General features: G+C 38.3%; 1 protein-coding gene across 3 annotated transcripts in view; it reads left to right on the top strand.

The window, feature by feature from the left end:
- Crb1 (crumbs cell polarity complex component 1) overlaps window positions 1–19,218 on the top strand; it is a 202,969-nt gene that overhangs the window by 72,809 nt on the left and 110,942 nt on the right. For all 3 annotated transcript variants that reach the window (XR_007593494.1, XM_050151630.1, XM_050151631.1), the window contains exons 3-5: window positions 3,402–3,977; window positions 11,310–11,505; window positions 14,786–14,925. Coding sequence is in view for 2 of the 3 variants with exons in the window: in XM_050151630.1 (XP_050007587.1) it covers window positions 3,402–3,977; window positions 11,310–11,505; window positions 14,786–14,925 (912 nt within the window). In the remaining variant the exon portion in view is untranslated. The remainder of the gene's footprint in view (window positions 1–3,401; window positions 3,978–11,309; window positions 11,506–14,785; window positions 14,926–19,218) is intronic.

A 19,218-nucleotide genomic window follows, 5' to 3' on the forward strand; every position in this document is an offset into this window, starting at 1 on the left:
AAAAACACCAATGATAGCCTTTGCTGGAGAGGTTGTGGAGAAAGGGGTACACTCATCCATTGCTGGTGGGAATGCAAACTTGTGCAACCACTCTGGAAAGCAGTGTGGCGGTTTCTCAGGAAATTCGGGATCAACCTACCCCTGAACCCAGCAATACCACTCTTGGGAATATACCCAGGAGCGGCCCTATCAAACAACAAAAGTATATGCTCAACTATGTTCATATCAGCATTGTTTGTAATAGTCAGAACCTGGAAACAACCTAGATGCCCTTCAATGGAAGAATGGATGAAGAAAGTATGGAATATATACATATTAGAGTACTACTCAGCAGTAAAAAACAAGGACTTCTTGAATTTGCATGCAAATGGACGGAAATAGAAAACACTATCCTGAGTGAGGTAAGCCAGACCCCAAAAGAGGAACATGGAATGTACTCACTCATATTTGGTTTCTAGCCATAAATAAAGGACAGTGAGCCTATAATTCATGGTCCTAGAGAAGCTAAATAAGAAGGTGAACCCAAAGAAAAACAAGGAAGAATTTCTTAAGAGCACCAGTAGATGGCGAACTTTACTGCGAGGAACACGTGCTGTAGCCTGCGGATTGTTAACCACCCAGTGAAATTTCCTACTCAGGAAGCTAATATGAAAGCCAAACTCTTTACGCCCATTTCCTGGGAACTAAATCCCAATGATCAATTTAAATCTTATTAATGAGTCTGTTTCTAAAGCAGAAGAATACCTGTGAGTTTTTACTTCAAGTATCATGGTCACTGCAACTTTTCCACGATACTTGAAGTAAAAACTCACATGTATTCTTCTGTGCCTGGCTCACAACATTCTCTCAGTGAAAATAAAAATCATTTCAATAATTACTATGCTTTAGAAACAGACCTTCTTATTTAGCTTTTTGACAGATAATTGTTCTCATTAGTTAGTGCATATATGCTGACTGCTTCTGTAGGGAAACCTGTTAGCATCTAGGGGCACATCCACAAACCTACACAGTAGACAATGTCAGTGGTACCTTACACAAGGGGAGAAAAGGGTGAGGCTCGGACCCCCACTGAAAGCATGTCGCAGTGTGCATAGAGACAGAACAACATTTTATCGAATTTATTTCGGTAAGCCTTTCAGAATCTCCGGGGATAGCTATGAGGAAGCACATATCTGCTTCATGTGCCTGAGGTGCACACTCCAGGACAAATTCCTTGAATCACACCGAAAAATTTCTTCTTGATTTTATTTATATTTCCTGAATATTTCTTTCATCTTTAGATACATAAAGTACCCATATTCTAGTTGGGCATGGTTGCACACACCTTTAAGAAGCAGGCAGATCTCTGTGAGGCCAGTGTGGTCTACGTAATGAGTTCCTGAAAGGCCAGGACTATGTAGATATAGAGACCCTGTCTCAAAGCAAAGCAATACAAAACAAAAATTTTGGCATCCTACTGTGGCCAAAGATGACTTAATTCTTCAACAGGACACACACACACACACACACACACACACACACACACCACTAAACTCTGTTGCTCCCAATATCCATCACAGCGTTTCATTATCTTATAGCAGAGTGTTATTCTCATAAGTTGTAATTTTCTTTTCTCTTCAGTCTTTTTTTACTTACCGACCTTCAATGATTTAATCTCCTTTCTTTTCCAGCTTTTAGCATTTCCCTTCAAATAAATAGCGACGAAAGTTGTTTTGAGTTTTAGGCTTGGTCTGTTTATTTGCTGTTGCCTCATACACAGAACGCTGCGTTTTTCTTTTCTGACACATCCCTCATGAGGCTCCACTTTCCGGTCTGCTTAATGTTGATACTGATGGCATGTCTGGGGTGTTGGGATTTCTTTTTTAGTAAAATTTGCTTCTTTTTGTCTTGTTAGATCCCTGACAGAATTTCTAGAATGAATGTCTTCTTTCTGGGTTTCCCTGTCATTTTCATTCATGTTCCCCCAGAATCTTCCTGAACTTTCAATAGAGTACATTTTGAATCTGTGAGTACTTAAATGCTTTCCTCTCATCAAACTAAATTATGAGTATACTTGGGCATATAACTCTGATTTACAAATGACTTCCTCTTGTGTGTGTATGTGTGTGTGTGCATGTGTGCACACACATACACCAGCGTGAGTGTCTCACTACATATTTCAGGCTGGTATCAAAGAGAGACCTGCCTCTGTTACCAAGCACTAGGGTTATAGGCATCGTTACACATGGCCTTCTCAGGAGTTCTAAAATGTTCTATATCCTCCAGCATGCAATGCTTCAGATGATAAACTAGAAGTGTATCCAATCAATTTAGAGAGAGTCGCAAAATTATTGCCTTTCTTGGGGGCTATTACTTAAGCTGTATTTTCAAAAATGGATTCTTAGAATAGAGACGCTTTCGAGAAAATGAAGTTTGTACCCTTGGCTTCAATATATTTGCAGTGGGACATTATCTCTTTTGGTCTGTGAAATGTAGGTAGCTATTTTGTGTTCCTGTATGATGGAGAAATGCTGTGTGTGAAGTCCTGGAATGTTTAATGCAGTGTATCACATTAGATAACCAGGATTTTATTATTTTTTCATTTTTCTATGTTTTGTTTTTTAGAGCATAAAATAGGGATGCTGATTAAACAGCTAGTGATAAACCAAGAAACAGAATTCTTTTAAGTATGTGTTTCTGTTAAGCAACTGACTCGCAGATGATTTTTTAAGTGATCTAATATTTTGTAAGTCTTCCATAAGAGAAGGCAGGCATCAGAATTCCTAATAGCTGGGGGGATTAGCAGTGTTTGGTTCTCATTATTCAATTGCACTTAGACCTGAGAAAAGGAAGACACAGAAGAAATGTGGTGAAGTCGTTTTTCTTCCTGTTCACGTGTGCATGTGTGCATGCATGCATGCATGTGCATGTGTGTGTTTGCATTGTGTACTTGTGCATGTGCACAAGTGTGAATGTGGGCACAAACGTGTAGGTCAAAGACAACCTCAGATGTTTCTCCTTAGGTGTCATCTGCCCCTTTTGAGACAGGGTCTCTCATTGACCTGCTAATCATTGATTTGACTAGGTTTACTAGCCAGTGAGTCCCAAAAATCTACCTCTCTAGTGATGGAATTGTAAGTGTCTGCTATCAAACCTTGATTTTTAAAAGTGGAATCTGGGAATTGAACTTGGGTCTTCATGCTTGCAAGCCAAGTACTTCACTGACTGAGGCATCTCCCTAGCCCCATTTTAATTTCTTATTACAAATTATAAAAAACTTCTGGATCAATGAAGAATTAAAACTCAACATTAGAACATATCCAGTGATGTGTTTCGATAATGAATATGTTTGAAAAGGTGTTCTTTAATTCTACCCTCAACCATTTGTAAATTTAATCTTGATATTTTATATTTCCTTTTAGATTCATCTTGCAATAAAAACAGTACCAGGTGCCTCTCGAATTCTTGCCCAAACAATTCTACATGCAAGGGTTTTCCACAAGACAATTGTTGTTCAGACATAGACAACGATTTGGACAAAGACTGTGAAGATGTGAAGGACCCTTGTTTCTCCAGTCCCTGCCAAGGAAATGCCACTTGTGTGAACACTGCAGGAGAAAGGAACTTTCTGTGTCAATGTCCTCCTGGGTACAGCGGGCTGACCTGTGACACTGCCACTGATTCCTGTGGGGGAAACTCCTGCCAACATGGAGGCACTTGCCATAAAGACCCCGAGAACCCTGTCTGTATCTGCCCTGCTGGATATGCTGGAAAGTTCTGTGAGACAGACCACAATGAGTGTGCTTCTAGCCCTTGCCACAATGGGGCTGTGTGCCAGGATGGGATCAATGGCTACTCCTGCTTCTGTGTGCCTGGGTACCAAGGCAGGCACTGTGACTTGGAAGTAGATGAATGTGTTTCTGACCCCTGCATGAATGAGGCTGTGTGTCTCAATGAGATAGGGAGATACACTTGTGTCTGCCCTCAAGCGTATTCTGGTAAGTGCAATTACATCAGTACCCTAAATATGTGGTTGGTTTACTTTTCCTTTTATATTCAATAATATGTATGTCTAATCACTTAGGAAAACAGTCAAATTCTAGAAGGTACTAATAACTAGATAGAAAGCTTACTAAATCCTGAGAACCTAGTGAATTTGCTGAGTATGTGAGCATGTATTAATTTTTCAGTGGAAGCTCTACACAGCCGCAAGCTTAGATTCAGTTTTCACAAATGTTAAGTAGTATTCTTTTGTGTATAGATGCCAATTTTAAATAAAACCTCACTATCAATTGATGGATACTTAGTTTGCTACCATATCTTGGCTATTGTAAATAGTGTGTCAGTGAATGAGAGAAGATAATACATATTTATATATTACATATTATACATATTTTAAACTATATATTCAGTAGTGGGGTAACTTGATCACATGGTAAACTAATTTTCAGGGTTTTTTTTTGAGAATCTTCTATACTGTTTTCTAAAATTCATAATATATCAATAAAATAGAGGTCCCTTTTCCAAAAGCTTTCCCAGCATTTACTTTTGCACATTATTTTGAACACTGCCAATATCACAGTTGTAAGATAATGTCAGAGTCAGTACTCCTCTGTGATCAGAAATGTTGGAAATCTTTTCATGTATCTCTCAGTCACTTGTCTTCTGCTTCTGCCGTATTTTGGATAAAACTAGAAGACATTATGTTAAGTGAAGTCATGCAGGCACAAAGGGCCAGATCCAGGCATGAAGGGCCAGTCCTATGTGGAATCTAAAACAACTGACACAAAGAATAGGGTATTGAATGGTGGCTGCCATCGGCTAGAGCATGGACAAGGAAAGGGAAGATGTTGGTAAATGAGTACAAGGGGACAGCTGGGGAGTAAATGTTAGGGTTCTATTGCTGAGGACTATACTTGGTTATACTGTATATTTCAAACAACAATAAGAAGAATTCTAAGTATTCTCATCACAGAACGAAAAACAGTAAACGCTTGTACTGATTAGCTTGATTCGGTCAATAAATAGCACATACACACATTCTAACATTATGTCCATAAAAATCTACAATTATTTCAATTGATAATAAGGTAAAACTTTAAAACAACAAGAATGACAAGTACCTTTAGATTCAGTCTATGGACTTCATGGAGTCACTTTCAGAACCAGATAGTTCTGCTTTTCTATCCCGTCTATTTCTTCAGTCCTGTCTTAGCCCTACCCTCTATGGCCCAAAGCCCAATACTTCATGCAGCCTATTAGGAAAGCAGGGTACAAATCGGTAGGTTCTGGTGCTTAAGTGTGCTCTAGCAGATAAATGGCAGAAAGCCAGTTCTTACATCATCGTTTAGAAGACAATAATAGTACATCACATCAGTTGCGTATGAAGTTTCAAGGATGGTGAATAAACCATCCTTTGACTGTATCCTTGGAGCCGAGTAAACTTAGCCAACTATGAGGAGTCCTGATCCTTATGACCTTATATGTATTTCATATAAATTTATTTTGTGATTACATTTTAAATGTGGCTCATAAAAATCTGAGTTATAAAAATCTGCCTGGTTGCTTAGAAAACAAGAGAAAAATAAAGCATTATTGGAATGATACCATTTTATCAGTGAACTTGTTACATTTCTATTTATCAGGCAAAGAACATTGGTTGTTTTGAGCCCAGAACAGACATCATGCAACAAACAGTATTGTAGAGAGAGGTGTATTGTCTGTAAAATTTCAAAATTTTCCATTTTTGAATATATTCTTGACATTCTTTATGTCTAAATTTAGGCTATATAAAAGATTTTAATTAATGTTCATCCCTAAATATAACATTTATCCCATCCCTTCTAATGCTCAGGGAACATTTAGAAAATGGGTCAGAGAGTGAATAATTGCTGAAAGACAAGGAGAAGGGCTGCAAAATGGCATCTTCTGGATAAGACACAGCCATGAGAATTGCAGACTCACGGCAGTTGGAGTAGCCTGGGCTAGGTCAGCATCCAGACAGGGACTCTGGTGGCCTTATGCCTCACTGCTTCTCACTGCTGAACTATTTGCTCCCAATAGAATCAGGAAGAGCTTGAGCCATTGTTTTCATTTGTGTTCCCACAAGTAACCCCACCAGGTTCTAATGAATAGGTCACCTGTCGAAGTAGAGTAGCCGTGTTCTGGTAGCCTATTTTGTCTCTCATCCCTGAATACCAATTATCCAGAAATGTGGAACAGAAACGTCCAGATCCTATCTTCAGAGGGTCAAATTTAATTGATAATATCTAAGAATATCTAAGCATGGGAGTCAGAAATTAAGTTCATGTGAACTTAACATAGAGACTTTGGTTGTTGGTTTACATCATAGCTGTCCCCCCAATACTGATGTTCGTGGCAGTCTGGACCAATTACCAGAAATCCCAGAGAAGATGGGTAGAACCAAGAGAAAGCCAACGTTGATGAGGGAGAAAGGAGAGCATGAACACTCGACATTGATGTTCTTGTGTTCCCTGACTCTACCTAGATCTTCTAATGAATCTTGGACACTGTTACAGTGACCCAGCTGCTGTGTGCCATATCTGAGTTTAGAGTGAGAATAAAGAACCGGGTTTACAGAGTGGAAAAAAACAACACTGTGTGCTTGTGAGCCGCAAAGCAAGAAAAGGAAGTAAATTTTAAAAGACAGAGAGTTAGGATGGGGGAAAGAGCCCCAGCATGTGGAGAGGGTTCACGCTGCATGAATCCTCTGTGCACTCCATTGCACTTCACGAGCTGTGATTCATTGGCTGCGAAAATGAGCTGAGCCTGAGCCAAACTGAAGCCTTAGGTGAGAGTCTGTTTGCATGAACATCAGCTACAGCTGAAGCTCAAGTGAGTACTTAAAGGTTTCTTTGGCGAAAAGGACTTTGACCTGGAGCATTTGTCTAATTTTAGTTTAAGTTTATGCAACAAATCTTTATGTAATTGAAGTTCTCCTTATATTGATGAAATTAATAGTGTATACCTTTTCCATTAAGATGCTTGCAGTATTAGAAAACTGAGTTGTAGTAGGGCAGGGAAAAGCCAATTGGATAATAAAACAATTGGATAATAAAAATCAAGTAAAAACATGTATCGAAATTCTCAGTGAAAGAAACCTACAGGAAAATATTCCATTCCTTCATTATAAAATAAATATTTGAGGGGCTATGGAGATGGCTCAGTTGGTAAAATGCCTGCCAGAGCAAGCATGAAAACCTGAGATTGGATTCAGAGAACCCTGGTAAAAGTATGTGCAATTCATAGTCGCTGTCTGTAATCCCACCCTCCCTAGAGCTCCTTGGCTAGCCAACTCAGCCAATTGGTGAGTTTTAGGTTCAATGAGAGACCCTGTCTCAAAAAACAAAACAAACAAAAAAAAAAACAAAAAAACAAAAAAACGTGGAAAGGCATCCAGGAAGAAACTCTGTGTTGGCTTCTGGTTCCTACAAACCTATATGTGTGTACATACATAATACATATAAAAACCACCTACATACACGCAAAAAATAAGTTATGAAATGATGGATGAATGAATAAATTAAAAATATATCTTTAGTATATAAATATTTATATTTATTTCATAAATAAAAATGTTGTATTTTAAGAATGAAATTTAGTTTATTGTTTAGAAAGTGTAAAATTTTAGGGTCTTACCTAGAAGAGTTATTGTGATGATAAAGGAAAAGGCAGCCTTGATAGTGACCAGGAAGAAGGCTCACTTACCATTTTTCAAAGAAAGAATATTTTCACACTATTTTTACCTAGGGAAATGTTGATGCCTCTAATAAAAACATGTGCTGAAATTTCCAATGGCACTTTCAACATAATGAACATATAACGTGTACCAACGTCTCTCAAACTTTAGCATGCATCCAACTCGCCTGAGGAATTTGCTGTGGAAATACAGTATTTGATTCCACAGATCTGAGAAGAGCCTCCAGTCCCCATGTGATGCTAACATTGCTGGTACAGTGTCATTGTGACAGGATCTGGGCTCACCTAGAAGACAAGCTTCCAGGCCATTTGTCATGGATTGTTTTGATAAAGGTTACCTTCTGACCATGCTTGTGAGGGAATATATTGATCAAGGAAAATGAGGTGGAAAGATTCATGATAAAGTGGGTGACACCATTTTGTGGGGTTGGGTCCTGGATGACAATAACAACAACAAAAAAGCTAGCTGAACTCAATGTGTTCAATATGTTACCTCTCTTTGCTTCCTGACTGCATATATAATATGTCTAGTCACCTCAAGCTTCTGGTGCTATGGTGGACTGTACCCTTGAACCGGAAGCCACAAAAACCCTTCCTTCTTTAAGTTGCTTTGGTCAGGGTAATTTGTCACAAAAACAAGAAAAGAAGCTAAGACAACCACACAAAAGCAAGTGATTACTCCCATGACATCCACACTGCTGTTGTAGCAGTGGGTATGTCTTAACTGGCCACTCATTATTGTAGCTTGCAGAGATCTTAACTGGATATAAGTGTGGCTGATGTTAATCACTATGAAAGCTGCACATTAGAAATGAAGCTCTCAGGTCAGTTATAACTCGATTTCCTCATTTTCTGACTTGGGTATGTGGTATCCTCAGTAATAGGGTCTTACCACCATTACTAATTATGAGTTTTCTGACCTCCGTGGATATGCCACATGAAACATGTTAATCTGAGTATCCAAAAGTAATCGCAGTAAATGAAAGGAAACATTCAGCCCGTGTTGCTCTGGGTCTCAGCTAGCTCCGAATGATTGTTTCTAGTTCTTTCCATTTACCTGAGAATTTCATGATGCTGTTTTTCTTAATGGCTGGATGATACCCCATTATGGAATTGTGCTACATATTTTATTATCCATTCATCAGCTGGTGGGAGTCTAAGCTGTTCTCATTTCCTGACTACCATGAGCATAACAGCAATAAGCATGAATGAGATGATATTTCTCTACTAGGATTTGGAGTTCGTTGAGTACATGCCCAAGAGCGGTGTAGCTGTATCATAAAGTAGACCTATGTCTATCTTTTTGGAGGCTCCACATAACTCCTCCCCAAGGAGGCTGAGTGATTTTGCACATCTGCAATCAGTGAATAAGCTCCCCCTTTCCTCATACTCATTTGCGATCATTTTTAAATCAGCCATTCTGACTGTGTTTGGGTAAAATCTCAAGGAAGTTTTAATTTGAATTTTCCTGATAGCTCAAGACATTAAATATTTTAGATTTTTTCTCAGCCATTTTATTTCATCTTTTGAGAGCTCTCTGATGCCCTCTTCCACTCTCTTTTTCAACATATTACTTGAAATCTTACCTAGGACAGTAAGACAAGTGAAGGAAATGAAGGAGCTATAACTAAGAAAGGAAGAAGTCCAAGTAAGCTTTATTGGCATTCTGGTTAAAATGTTGTTGTTGCATGCATGCGTGAGGGTGGACCAGAGTGTTTACAGCAGCAACAGAACTGAGATCTACCTGCACTCTGTGCATAGACACTCATCTCATAGACAAGCCTTAATAACTGTGTAGTGGATTTACATACGGAGCCCATAACTAGGAAACAATTCTTCTTCTGAAGAAGCATAGAATGCATTGGGATCACATATATTGCACGGAATCTGAAATTTAGCATAATTAACCTGGAGCACAGTGATCTTCAAAGCATGGGCTCTGCAGATAATGGGCAAGGTGTTGAGGGTGGTTTGTCACAGTCATCTTTCTCGTGTCTTGTGCTCTCTGCCTGCTGCAGTGAGTGATGCGGTCAGCCCGTTGTGTGAGACCTGCTCCACACTGATAGCGTATGATGTGTGTTATCTAGTAGCACAGAAATGTTAACACGGATCCCCAATTGTCAAAAGGTACACAATAAGGGACAAATATCTCCAAATGTGTATCATAAGTTTAGGACAGTCCTTGAGAACACATGATTTGTTTTAAATGTTTGTCAAAGCCATAAATTGACTTCCTTGCTCCTGTGGAACACTACATTCAGCTTTACTGAAGCATCTGGAAATTCTGCCCTGGTTCACCAGCTCATTGTTCAGGGGGGAAGGAACAGATTACCATACAGTTGCAACAAATATCCATTGAAAATTAGTTGATCATATCCTTTGTTCAAAAATATATACCAAATACCACAGAAAATAAGAGACTCTGACACTGAAGAAGTCACCATTCTGTAGGCAGAGGAGTAAGAAATATGATAAATACATTGATATTATCAGGCATTTTGGGTGGATGGTGAGGTAGCACCAGAGGCTTAAATAAGCAGTTAAGTGTAATTTCCAGAATCTTGCTCCACTCAACCCAACTCTTGGGAAGTAGAGGGTAATGAATGAGGCATTGCTAGTAAGGTCTCATCCATGTGGGGACAGATCAGTTCATTGCAAGCACACACAGCAGGGAGTATGCTTCCATCTGTTAGAAGCTGCAATTGACTGTTAGAGAAAACTTCACTTTTCTGAAGATGTTAGGAGAAGCTATTAAAAAACTTTCTGAAAATATTGGCATAATAATATTTGTATTTTTTAGGGATTGCATATTAAGTGGGGAGGAGGTAGTATGGTTAGGGACACCAGTAATGAATTCTGAGGGTCACAAAGAGAATAGTAAATGAGAGTGGGCCTAATGCTATTGGACAATTTTCCATTTTTACTGATAGAATGCTTTTATTCTCAACAAAATAAAAGTTAAAAAAAAACACAAGACACTATTGGAACATTTCTACTGAATTTTAGATCAAGAAAAGAGAACAAAATCAAGCCGGGCACTACCTCGGAGCCACTGTGAAGTCTCTTGATGTTTTAATGCGTGATTTGTTATCCTGGATTAGAGGCACAGTCGTACAGAATGGGTAAGCACAGACAGTCCGTTTCTGTGCTGTTAAAGTTTCTATACAAATCAACCAGAACACACAACCAGTGACTGCCTGTGCTCAGACACCAACCCAGCCTGCCTGAGCTTTTACCCGCTCTTCTGTATGCGGCCGAACCAAACCAAGTGTTTCAAAATAATGAAAGAAAATAAAACCCACAGTGCATTTTAGTATTCCAACAAAAGTACAGTTAACAATAACTTTGCTCTAAAAATACCTTATTTGTTTCCACAGACCAAAAACACCACAAGCTGTTGCAGGCAGCAGTTCTCTCAAGCGACAGCTGCTCTGCTCTCCGCAACTTCCCACAAGCACACAGAGTTAAGAGCAATTAGAGTAGAAGAGGAAAATTATTTTGGGTAACATAGCATTTGACAAGTGCTTTAGTAAATAAAGTATTGCCAAGCAGCTAAAATATTTTCACTTTGCTAAAACTTTTCTGGCTTCGTGTGCTGGCTTTTCTCAAAGGTGTGAACTGTGAGTTGGAAATTGATGAGTGTGGATCCCAGCCCTGTCTGCATGGCGCCACATGTCAGGATGCTCTCGGGGCTTACTTCTGTCACTGTGCACCTGGATTCCTTGGAGACCACTGTGAGTTCAACTTTGATGAATGTGCCAGTCATCCGTGTCTCCATGGAGGTCTATGCGTGGATGGAGGAAACGGGTAAGTGTTCCATGGATGAGTGATGGGCTTCCAGAGACTAAGCACTATTCTATAACTGTCGCAAATTTCAAGTTCTCACAGCCTGCATTTGTTGCAAGTTACACCAAGTAATGAAAAGTTGCAGCATTCTGATTTACTAAATATATGTATATATACATATATTTAATAAATATATACTAAATAAATATAATATATATGTGTATTTAGTGGACATCTGTACTGAGTGAAGGTTTTCCAAGACACTCTTGTAATGGTTGAGAACTACATACATCATAGAAAAGTACCAACACCTAAACTCCATGTAATAAACCTGTTACAGATAAGGAAGATGCAAAAGCAAGGCTATCAATTGTTAAAATTGTGAACATAAGGTTTATATTTATGAAAACAAGCAAATAAATCAAATGGAAAAATAAATCCTTCCGAATTCTTCTGTAAAGGCTGCTGCAAGAGCACCAATATTAAATTGGTCTATCTCGGCTTTCCAGGTGTTTGGGGAATTGAGTGAATTTATTAGAGAAAGCGTAATTATCAAAAAGTATAACTCAATTCACCTCCAAATATGAGTCTCTCATTGGAATTTGTGGAAAGGGCAACACTACATTATATCTTTGTGTGATTAAATATAATTAATTTGTATAGTGATAGCTGAGTTCACATCAAATAATATAGCCCTATAAAGAACTTCTCGTACTTGCTTAAGCCATTAATACAGACTTGTAAGTGCAGAATAATGTTTGATAGCATTAGACCAGGAATTCCCTCATTTGATAGCAGTCCTATGGGAATGATGGTGAGCATTACTGTTCCCAAATTGTAATATATGCCATTCCTTAATTTTAATAAGGAATCTGGAGTAAAGAGACATTAGACGCTCCCATGAGTTCATATAATTAATTTCTTGTAAAAGTAGAAATAAAATCATTTTTCCTCCTATTAATAAATCAGACATGGGGCTGAGGATTTAGTTCAGTGGTAGAGTATATGCCTGGTGTGTGCAAGGCTATGGGTTCAATTCCCAAGAGCACACAAATAAAGAAAGTCATAACTTACTTCAAATCTAATTTCAAAATGACTAGAACTCAAAACGAATGTAATGAAAGGCATGTGTGCTTCAAATATGTCCATAAGTTAGTTAATAAGATAATAAGATTTTTGAATCGAGCAGAGAGAGTGAAAAATTCCTTTTAAAAATATGAAGCACAATTCAAATCATATTCTACGTCTTGATTTCACCTTTCCTTGCAAACAATCAATGAATTTATGAAGGGAGTCTGTACTCCTGGCGGCAGCTGACCGGATACCACAGAGACAGGAACGCTAGAATGACTGAAACTTCCAAGGGAATGAACGCTCTCTGCCATGAGCACTGTTTTCTCTAGAAAGCATCAACGCAGAAAACACAGGGGTTTTGGTTCTGATGGGAAGGCTTACAGGCTGGAAACCTTCATCCTTTATTCTCTACTTTTATTTTGAGACAAGGTTTCTCTGTAGCTTTGGAGCCTGTCCTGGAACTCACTCTGTAGACCATGCTTACCTCAAACTCACAGAGACCCACCCGTCTCTACCTCCAAAGTGCTGGGATTAAAGGTGTGCACCACCACCACCCAGCTTATTGGTGGCATGGTTCATTTCTTTGTTTTACTGTTATGTCTCCTAATATCTAATTTTTGTGAGGATCAACCAATGTGGTTTGAGTTTATTTTTACACAATAAGATTAATATCTTTCCTATAATTCATGAGGGAAAATTGATTCTTGCATACCAAAGGAGCTTTCAAATGTGATCTCCATTTCTAGAGACTTGGATGTGCTCCTTTAATATAGGACATGGGCCTCTAATGTCTCACATAGAATAGATTACTACTTTTTAACATCTTATTAATCATTAGCCTTCAGGTGGCATTTTTCTTTTAAGTATTTATTTGCTTTTTAATTATGTGTATGTATGTATATGTGTGTTGGTGAAATGTGAACGGAAATGCAGGTGTTTAAGGAGGCCAGAGGTAACAGATTCCCTGAAGCTGGAGTTACAGGTGGTTGTGAGCTCCTCACATGGGTACTGAGAATCGAACTCAGTTCCTTTGGAAGAGCAATGCATGCTCTTAACAACTGAGCCATCTCTACAGGCCATTATTAATATTAGTAGTAGTAGTAGTAGTAGTAGTGTGCGTGTGCATGTGTGTGTGTGTGTGTGTGTGTGTGTGTGTGTGTGTGTGAGGATGGGTGCCTGGGTCACAGGACACATGTGGAGATTCTGGAATGACAGCTCCATGAAGTTCATTTCTTCCTTCCTCATTATGTAGGTTTGGGAATTGAACTCAGATCCCCAGGCTTACACAGCTAGGACCTACATGTGATGGTCCATCTTCCTGGCCTTATTTTTTTTTTAATATTTTTAATCAAGCAAAATCATGAACAGATTTTTCCCAACTATCTGAGACATAAAAACTATGTCCCTTGCAAGCTGCCATTTCTAGAGTCTTAAGTAGCCCAGTATCTATGTGTGGTGATAAATAAACACAGCCATAGGGAATGGTTTACAAGTGTTCTATGATTGAAGCATTCCCTCAAAACACCCTTCTTTTTCACCTAAGAATGCAGATCCACTTTTAATTTTCATAACACTAAATCCTTGAGTAGACATCACCTATATTAAGAACCTACTATTTATAAAAATTCAACAATTCATGCCATCAAACTAAATTTTGAGATAGTTTTAGTCCATAATAATTGGAGATAGAAAAACTAAAATATTCATGTAATTAAAAAGCAAAATACACCATAATCACAATATACTTAAGAGCTCTTCTATTAAAAAGAAAATTAATTTTTATAATAGACCTTATTTGGTGCAAATCATTACCTACTAACTTAAATGCTAATAATTATATTTACTATACCATTTAATAGTACTACCTATTAAATGGTATAATTTAATACCTACTACCCGGATATACTAGAGATGATGTTTTTATTCTTTTATATATATTTAATTATCACTATGATCTGATGACCTAAGTCTTCAGTTTATGTATGCTGAAACTGGCTTCCAAATAATGGTGCATGAAGTTTTACTGTCATTTTTAAATCAATAATGACAAAGCGTTGTTATGGAAACACACAACCATTCAGGTCTTCAGAGACAACTCCATTGTACTTTTGAGGTAAGTATGAAGCTATGCCATTGGGGTCAGGTTAATGAGCAAATAGAGACAGAATAAAGAGGGTTTATTTCAAGATGACCAAGAGTTGACATGAGATTTTCGTTTACTATCTAGCTACCACTGCGACTGCACAGGCAGTGGATTCGCGGGGATGCATTGTGAGACCTTGATGCCTCTTTGTTGGTCAAAGCCTTGTCATAATAATGCTACCTGTGAAGACACTGTTAACAGCTATGTTTGTCACTGCTGGCCTGGTAAGTGCCAATTACTTTATCTTTTTTTTTCTTTATATTCAGACTAGAAACACATTGCTTTTAGAAATTAAACTAAAAAGTTCTTTCCACCAAAGGCTTTAAGCCAACACTTTATTCAACTTTCTTATTATATTGAATTCTTCATTGCCTACACAGAATTGATACTATACTTTAAACTGTGTAAGACAAGGGACCACAGCACCAGTGACTAGAACCCTCTAGTCAGAACACAGCAATGGAAGGTTGAATTTCACATAGCTTTCGTGAAGAAACATTCACTAGGATGGTTTCCTTTTATCTACCTATTCCAGACACCAGAAATACAAAAAAAAAATACTCCAATGTATGAACTTTCTAAGAGTTTATCTTGTCTTTTGGACAATTCATGCAGTTAGTCAATCTCATAATTCATGTAGCTAGTCAACCTCTCATAATCTGGGAGCGAAAGGGGCATATCTAATTCTAATAGATATACAGTATACAAAAATATAAGTTTTTGGTACATTAAGATACTATAATGAGCTTATATTAAAGTGAATATTACCATTTAGAAAATATGCCTGCATATGAATCATAAATGGACTCACTGACAAGGAACTTCAGATAAATATCTTAGGCACTCTTCAGATGGATTTTCACTTATAAAAGAAAGGTGTTAATAATAATATCCACCTCCTTGAGTTGTTTTAGAAAACAACTCCAGTAATAAATATAAAGATCTTAGCTCAGCTTAAAACATAAAAAACTCAATAAACACTAACTAGTTGGTAAAAATAAGAGATTGATCATTCCGTGCCCTGACTAGCACCAAGCAATACAGCTTACTTTAGGAAGGAAGGGAGGGAGGGAAGGAAGGAAGAAGGGAACGGAAAGAAAGAAGTCAAGTGCTAGGAGCACGTAGAAAGGGACCTGTCCTGCTGTGGATCTCTGGGTGATTGTTCAAGACCATTTGACCATGTTGAGTGGTGTCAGTAAGATGGAAATGGGACAAATGGCAGCCAGATCTCAGAGATACTTGTCTGACTTACAAATTATGAGTCACGGAAGTTACATACTGTGGTGGTTGGAAAGAAAATGACCCCCAAAGGGAATGACACTATTAGGAGGTGTGGCCTTATTGGAGTAGGAGGGGTCTTGTTGGAGGAAATTTGTCACTGTGGAGACAGGCTTTAAGTTCTCATGCATGTTCAAGATAGTCACAGTGAAACAGACCATGTCCTTTTGCCTCCAAAATGTTGGACTCTCACCTTCTTCTCTAGCACCATGTTTGCCTGCACGTCGCTATGTCCCACCATGATGATAAAGGGCTGAACTCTAAGCAGGCCACCCCAATTAAATGTCTCCCTTTCTGAGTTACCTTGTGCATGGTGTCTCTTTACAGCAATAGTAAACCTAACTAAGAGACATAAACTAACCTATTCATTTACAAAGAGGTCTCTTACAGCTTAATGGAAGCTGATTGAGTGAAATAAAACTGAAGATGCAAGAGATTTTGAAACAAAACTGAGTCACTTGCCAGAACTAAGACAGCACAGCACAAACTCAGGAGGACATTTCAAAAGTGGAGCCCAGCTGGTAGAAGTAGGGCACAAGAAGTAGTTCTTCAAAGATCATTCCTAATCTTTAGCCTTTACCACCACAGGTTCTTCTAACCCCTAACAGAGACACTTGCCCCATGCCTTCTCCTACTGTGATGGGTTGGAAGCCTCTGATTCATCCAAAAGATCTCCTTTGTCTGTTATGTTGTTCCTGCAAGTATTTTCATCACATCTATGAGGAAGTCATTAGCACAGTGGCCAGCAGGGTTCTGTGGGAGGTAAATGACATGGGAAGCTTCAGCATGTTAAGAATCTGGGTTTCCATCTGAGGTCACTGTGTAAATGGTGGGTCACCCTAGATAGAAAAGTAAGAATGTCTTTATACCCTATGCTTACTGTTGTAAAGAATGAGATTTAATACTAGAAGTTACTTTATAAGTTAGAAAGGACTGTAAAAGTTGTGCTAAAAAACACATTGGTAAGCATCATGGCTACATTTGTCTTTAGTCCTTATTTCAAAAGTAAATAATTTGCAGAAGTATCCATCAACTTAAATGTTTATCACAGAAGTTTTCCTGAAACTCAGATGTTATCGAATATGTGGAAAAAACAAAACAAAAAATAAAAATCACAATCCCAGAGGATCTGATTTGGTATCATGTTGTTTCTTTGTACAGAGATTTATAGGGAAACTTGTTAAAAATATTGATCGTGGTCTTGACTGAAGGAATCTATTTATATCTGGTTAAAGAGAACAGCAACTAAAATCCCCCCAGAGTCTTGGCCGTGTGGACAGGACTGGCAAACACATAAATCAGCACCCCCCCCCGCCACCCTCCCAATTGAATGAGATAATGCATGAGCCGGAAAAACAGGGAAGGATTTATTATAGTTCTAAATCTCTTCCTAACTTGGCTGATGTGTGAGCTTGAGTCTTAGAACACAAACAATATTACAAAGAGCCATGTTCTTTTTTTCAGAAAGTCCTGACGCATAGCAACCTATTGTGAGAACTACTGTTTAATAACATTTAAAAAGCATGTAAGCATGAAGCAGAAAATATTTCAAAAGTGGGCATTCTTGACGAAGAGCTTCCGAGGGCTCGTTAAGGTGCTTAGAATTGTGAGGTCTCTATTTGACATGTTTCTTATTTCCTTTATCCAATGCTCAAGTTTCTTCTTCAGATTGCTGAGAAAGGGTCCCAAGGGTTACATGAAATAAATATATTAGACTGTGGTACAAGAGGATTTATATTGTGGCTATTATTTGAAATAAGATCCACTCAGGTTTTTATTAGAGCTACAAAATGAGCAATAATATTGCATTCTAATTACTGGCTCATCAATAGTTAATTCGCTAGTTATGCACTGAGCCAGTTATAATTTAAGTTGTTGTCATTTTAACCATTAATTAGTACTATTTATTCTCACTCAGTCATTGATTGAAGGTCAACTATTTCTGTATTGCTGGGTAGTGGAGTGTTGAATAAAATACACACAGTCCTGTTTATGTGGAGCCAACAATCTGTTGAGGCAGTCAACTATACATGCAAGTAAACACATCGTTAAATGTTGTCAAAAGAGCAATGGAAGAAAAAGACTGAGGAACAGGACAGGAAACCAAGGCATCTTATTGTTGTGGTGATCTGAACAAGAGAGAAAAGGATTGTGAGGTCAAGTCTGAAAACAGAGGAAAAGTTGACCAAGTAAAAGCATGGGAGAGAATTTCCCAGAAGGGGAGGGAGCATTGTTAAGGCTGTGGGGTGGAAAGCATCCTTGGGGAGGAAGTGACAGAGCTGGATGAGGAGGAGTGGTGGGATGAAAAGAGCCCATATACTGAGGGAGCAGTTACATTGTGTTAAGGTTGAATTTTATCCTGTGTGAAAACAAGAAGTCATTGTTATTAAAATGAAAAAGCGAGATGGTTTAATTTTCAAATTGTGTGATTTAGGATAAATATAAGGTTCTCAGTGAACTTAAGGTGACATTACAGATGTCACTTGTCTTGTGAATTGGTGTCCCTGGAAAGACTCCATACATGTGTCTCACCAGCTTACAAAGTAGCTGGTGCTATTTCTGTAGCCACCAACATCATGTCCGGGTTCCACTAAATTTACATTTGGGGATTAGCACTCCACACATTACAAGCAAATAAGAAAATCCTCTTGAGGCATAACACAGGAAAGAGATTCAAAACATTTTAAGTACCAAATATACCCAACTAGGTGGTTACTAGAAAAAAACGGAACTACAGCAACGTATTTGGGAAAACTTACATTTGGCAATGGAAAACGCCTACTAGGCATTCAGATCCACTTGCTGGTGATATGTCAATTGTGCAGATACTCTTGTGGCATCTGTCAGTTTTGGCTACAATGATAAAAGAGAATATAACGGATGAGTTCCGTTTTCAGGTCTCAACTCAAGACTTTACCCAGACACACAGAACTGCATTGTAAAGTGTGTAAGGGGTACACTCATCCATTGCTGGTGGGAATGCAAACTTGTGCAACCACTCTGGAAAGCAGTGTGGAGGTTTCTCAGGAAATTCGGGATCAACCTACCCATGGACCCAGCAATACCAATCTTGGGAATATACCCAAGAGAGGCCTTATCACACAACAAAAGTATATGCTCTACTATGTTTATAGCAGCATTGTTTGTAATAGCCAGAACCTGGAAACAACCTAGATGCCCTTCAATTGAAGAATGGATGAAGAAAGTATGGAATATATACATATTAGAGTACTACTCAG

The sequence above is a fragment of the Alexandromys fortis genome, unplaced genomic scaffold (assembly GCF_014885135.2).
Source record: "Alexandromys fortis isolate MF-2015 unplaced genomic scaffold, M_Fortis_MF-2015_v1.1 scaffold_71, whole genome shotgun sequence".
Taxonomy (NCBI): domain Eukaryota; kingdom Metazoa; phylum Chordata; class Mammalia; order Rodentia; family Cricetidae; genus Alexandromys; species Alexandromys fortis.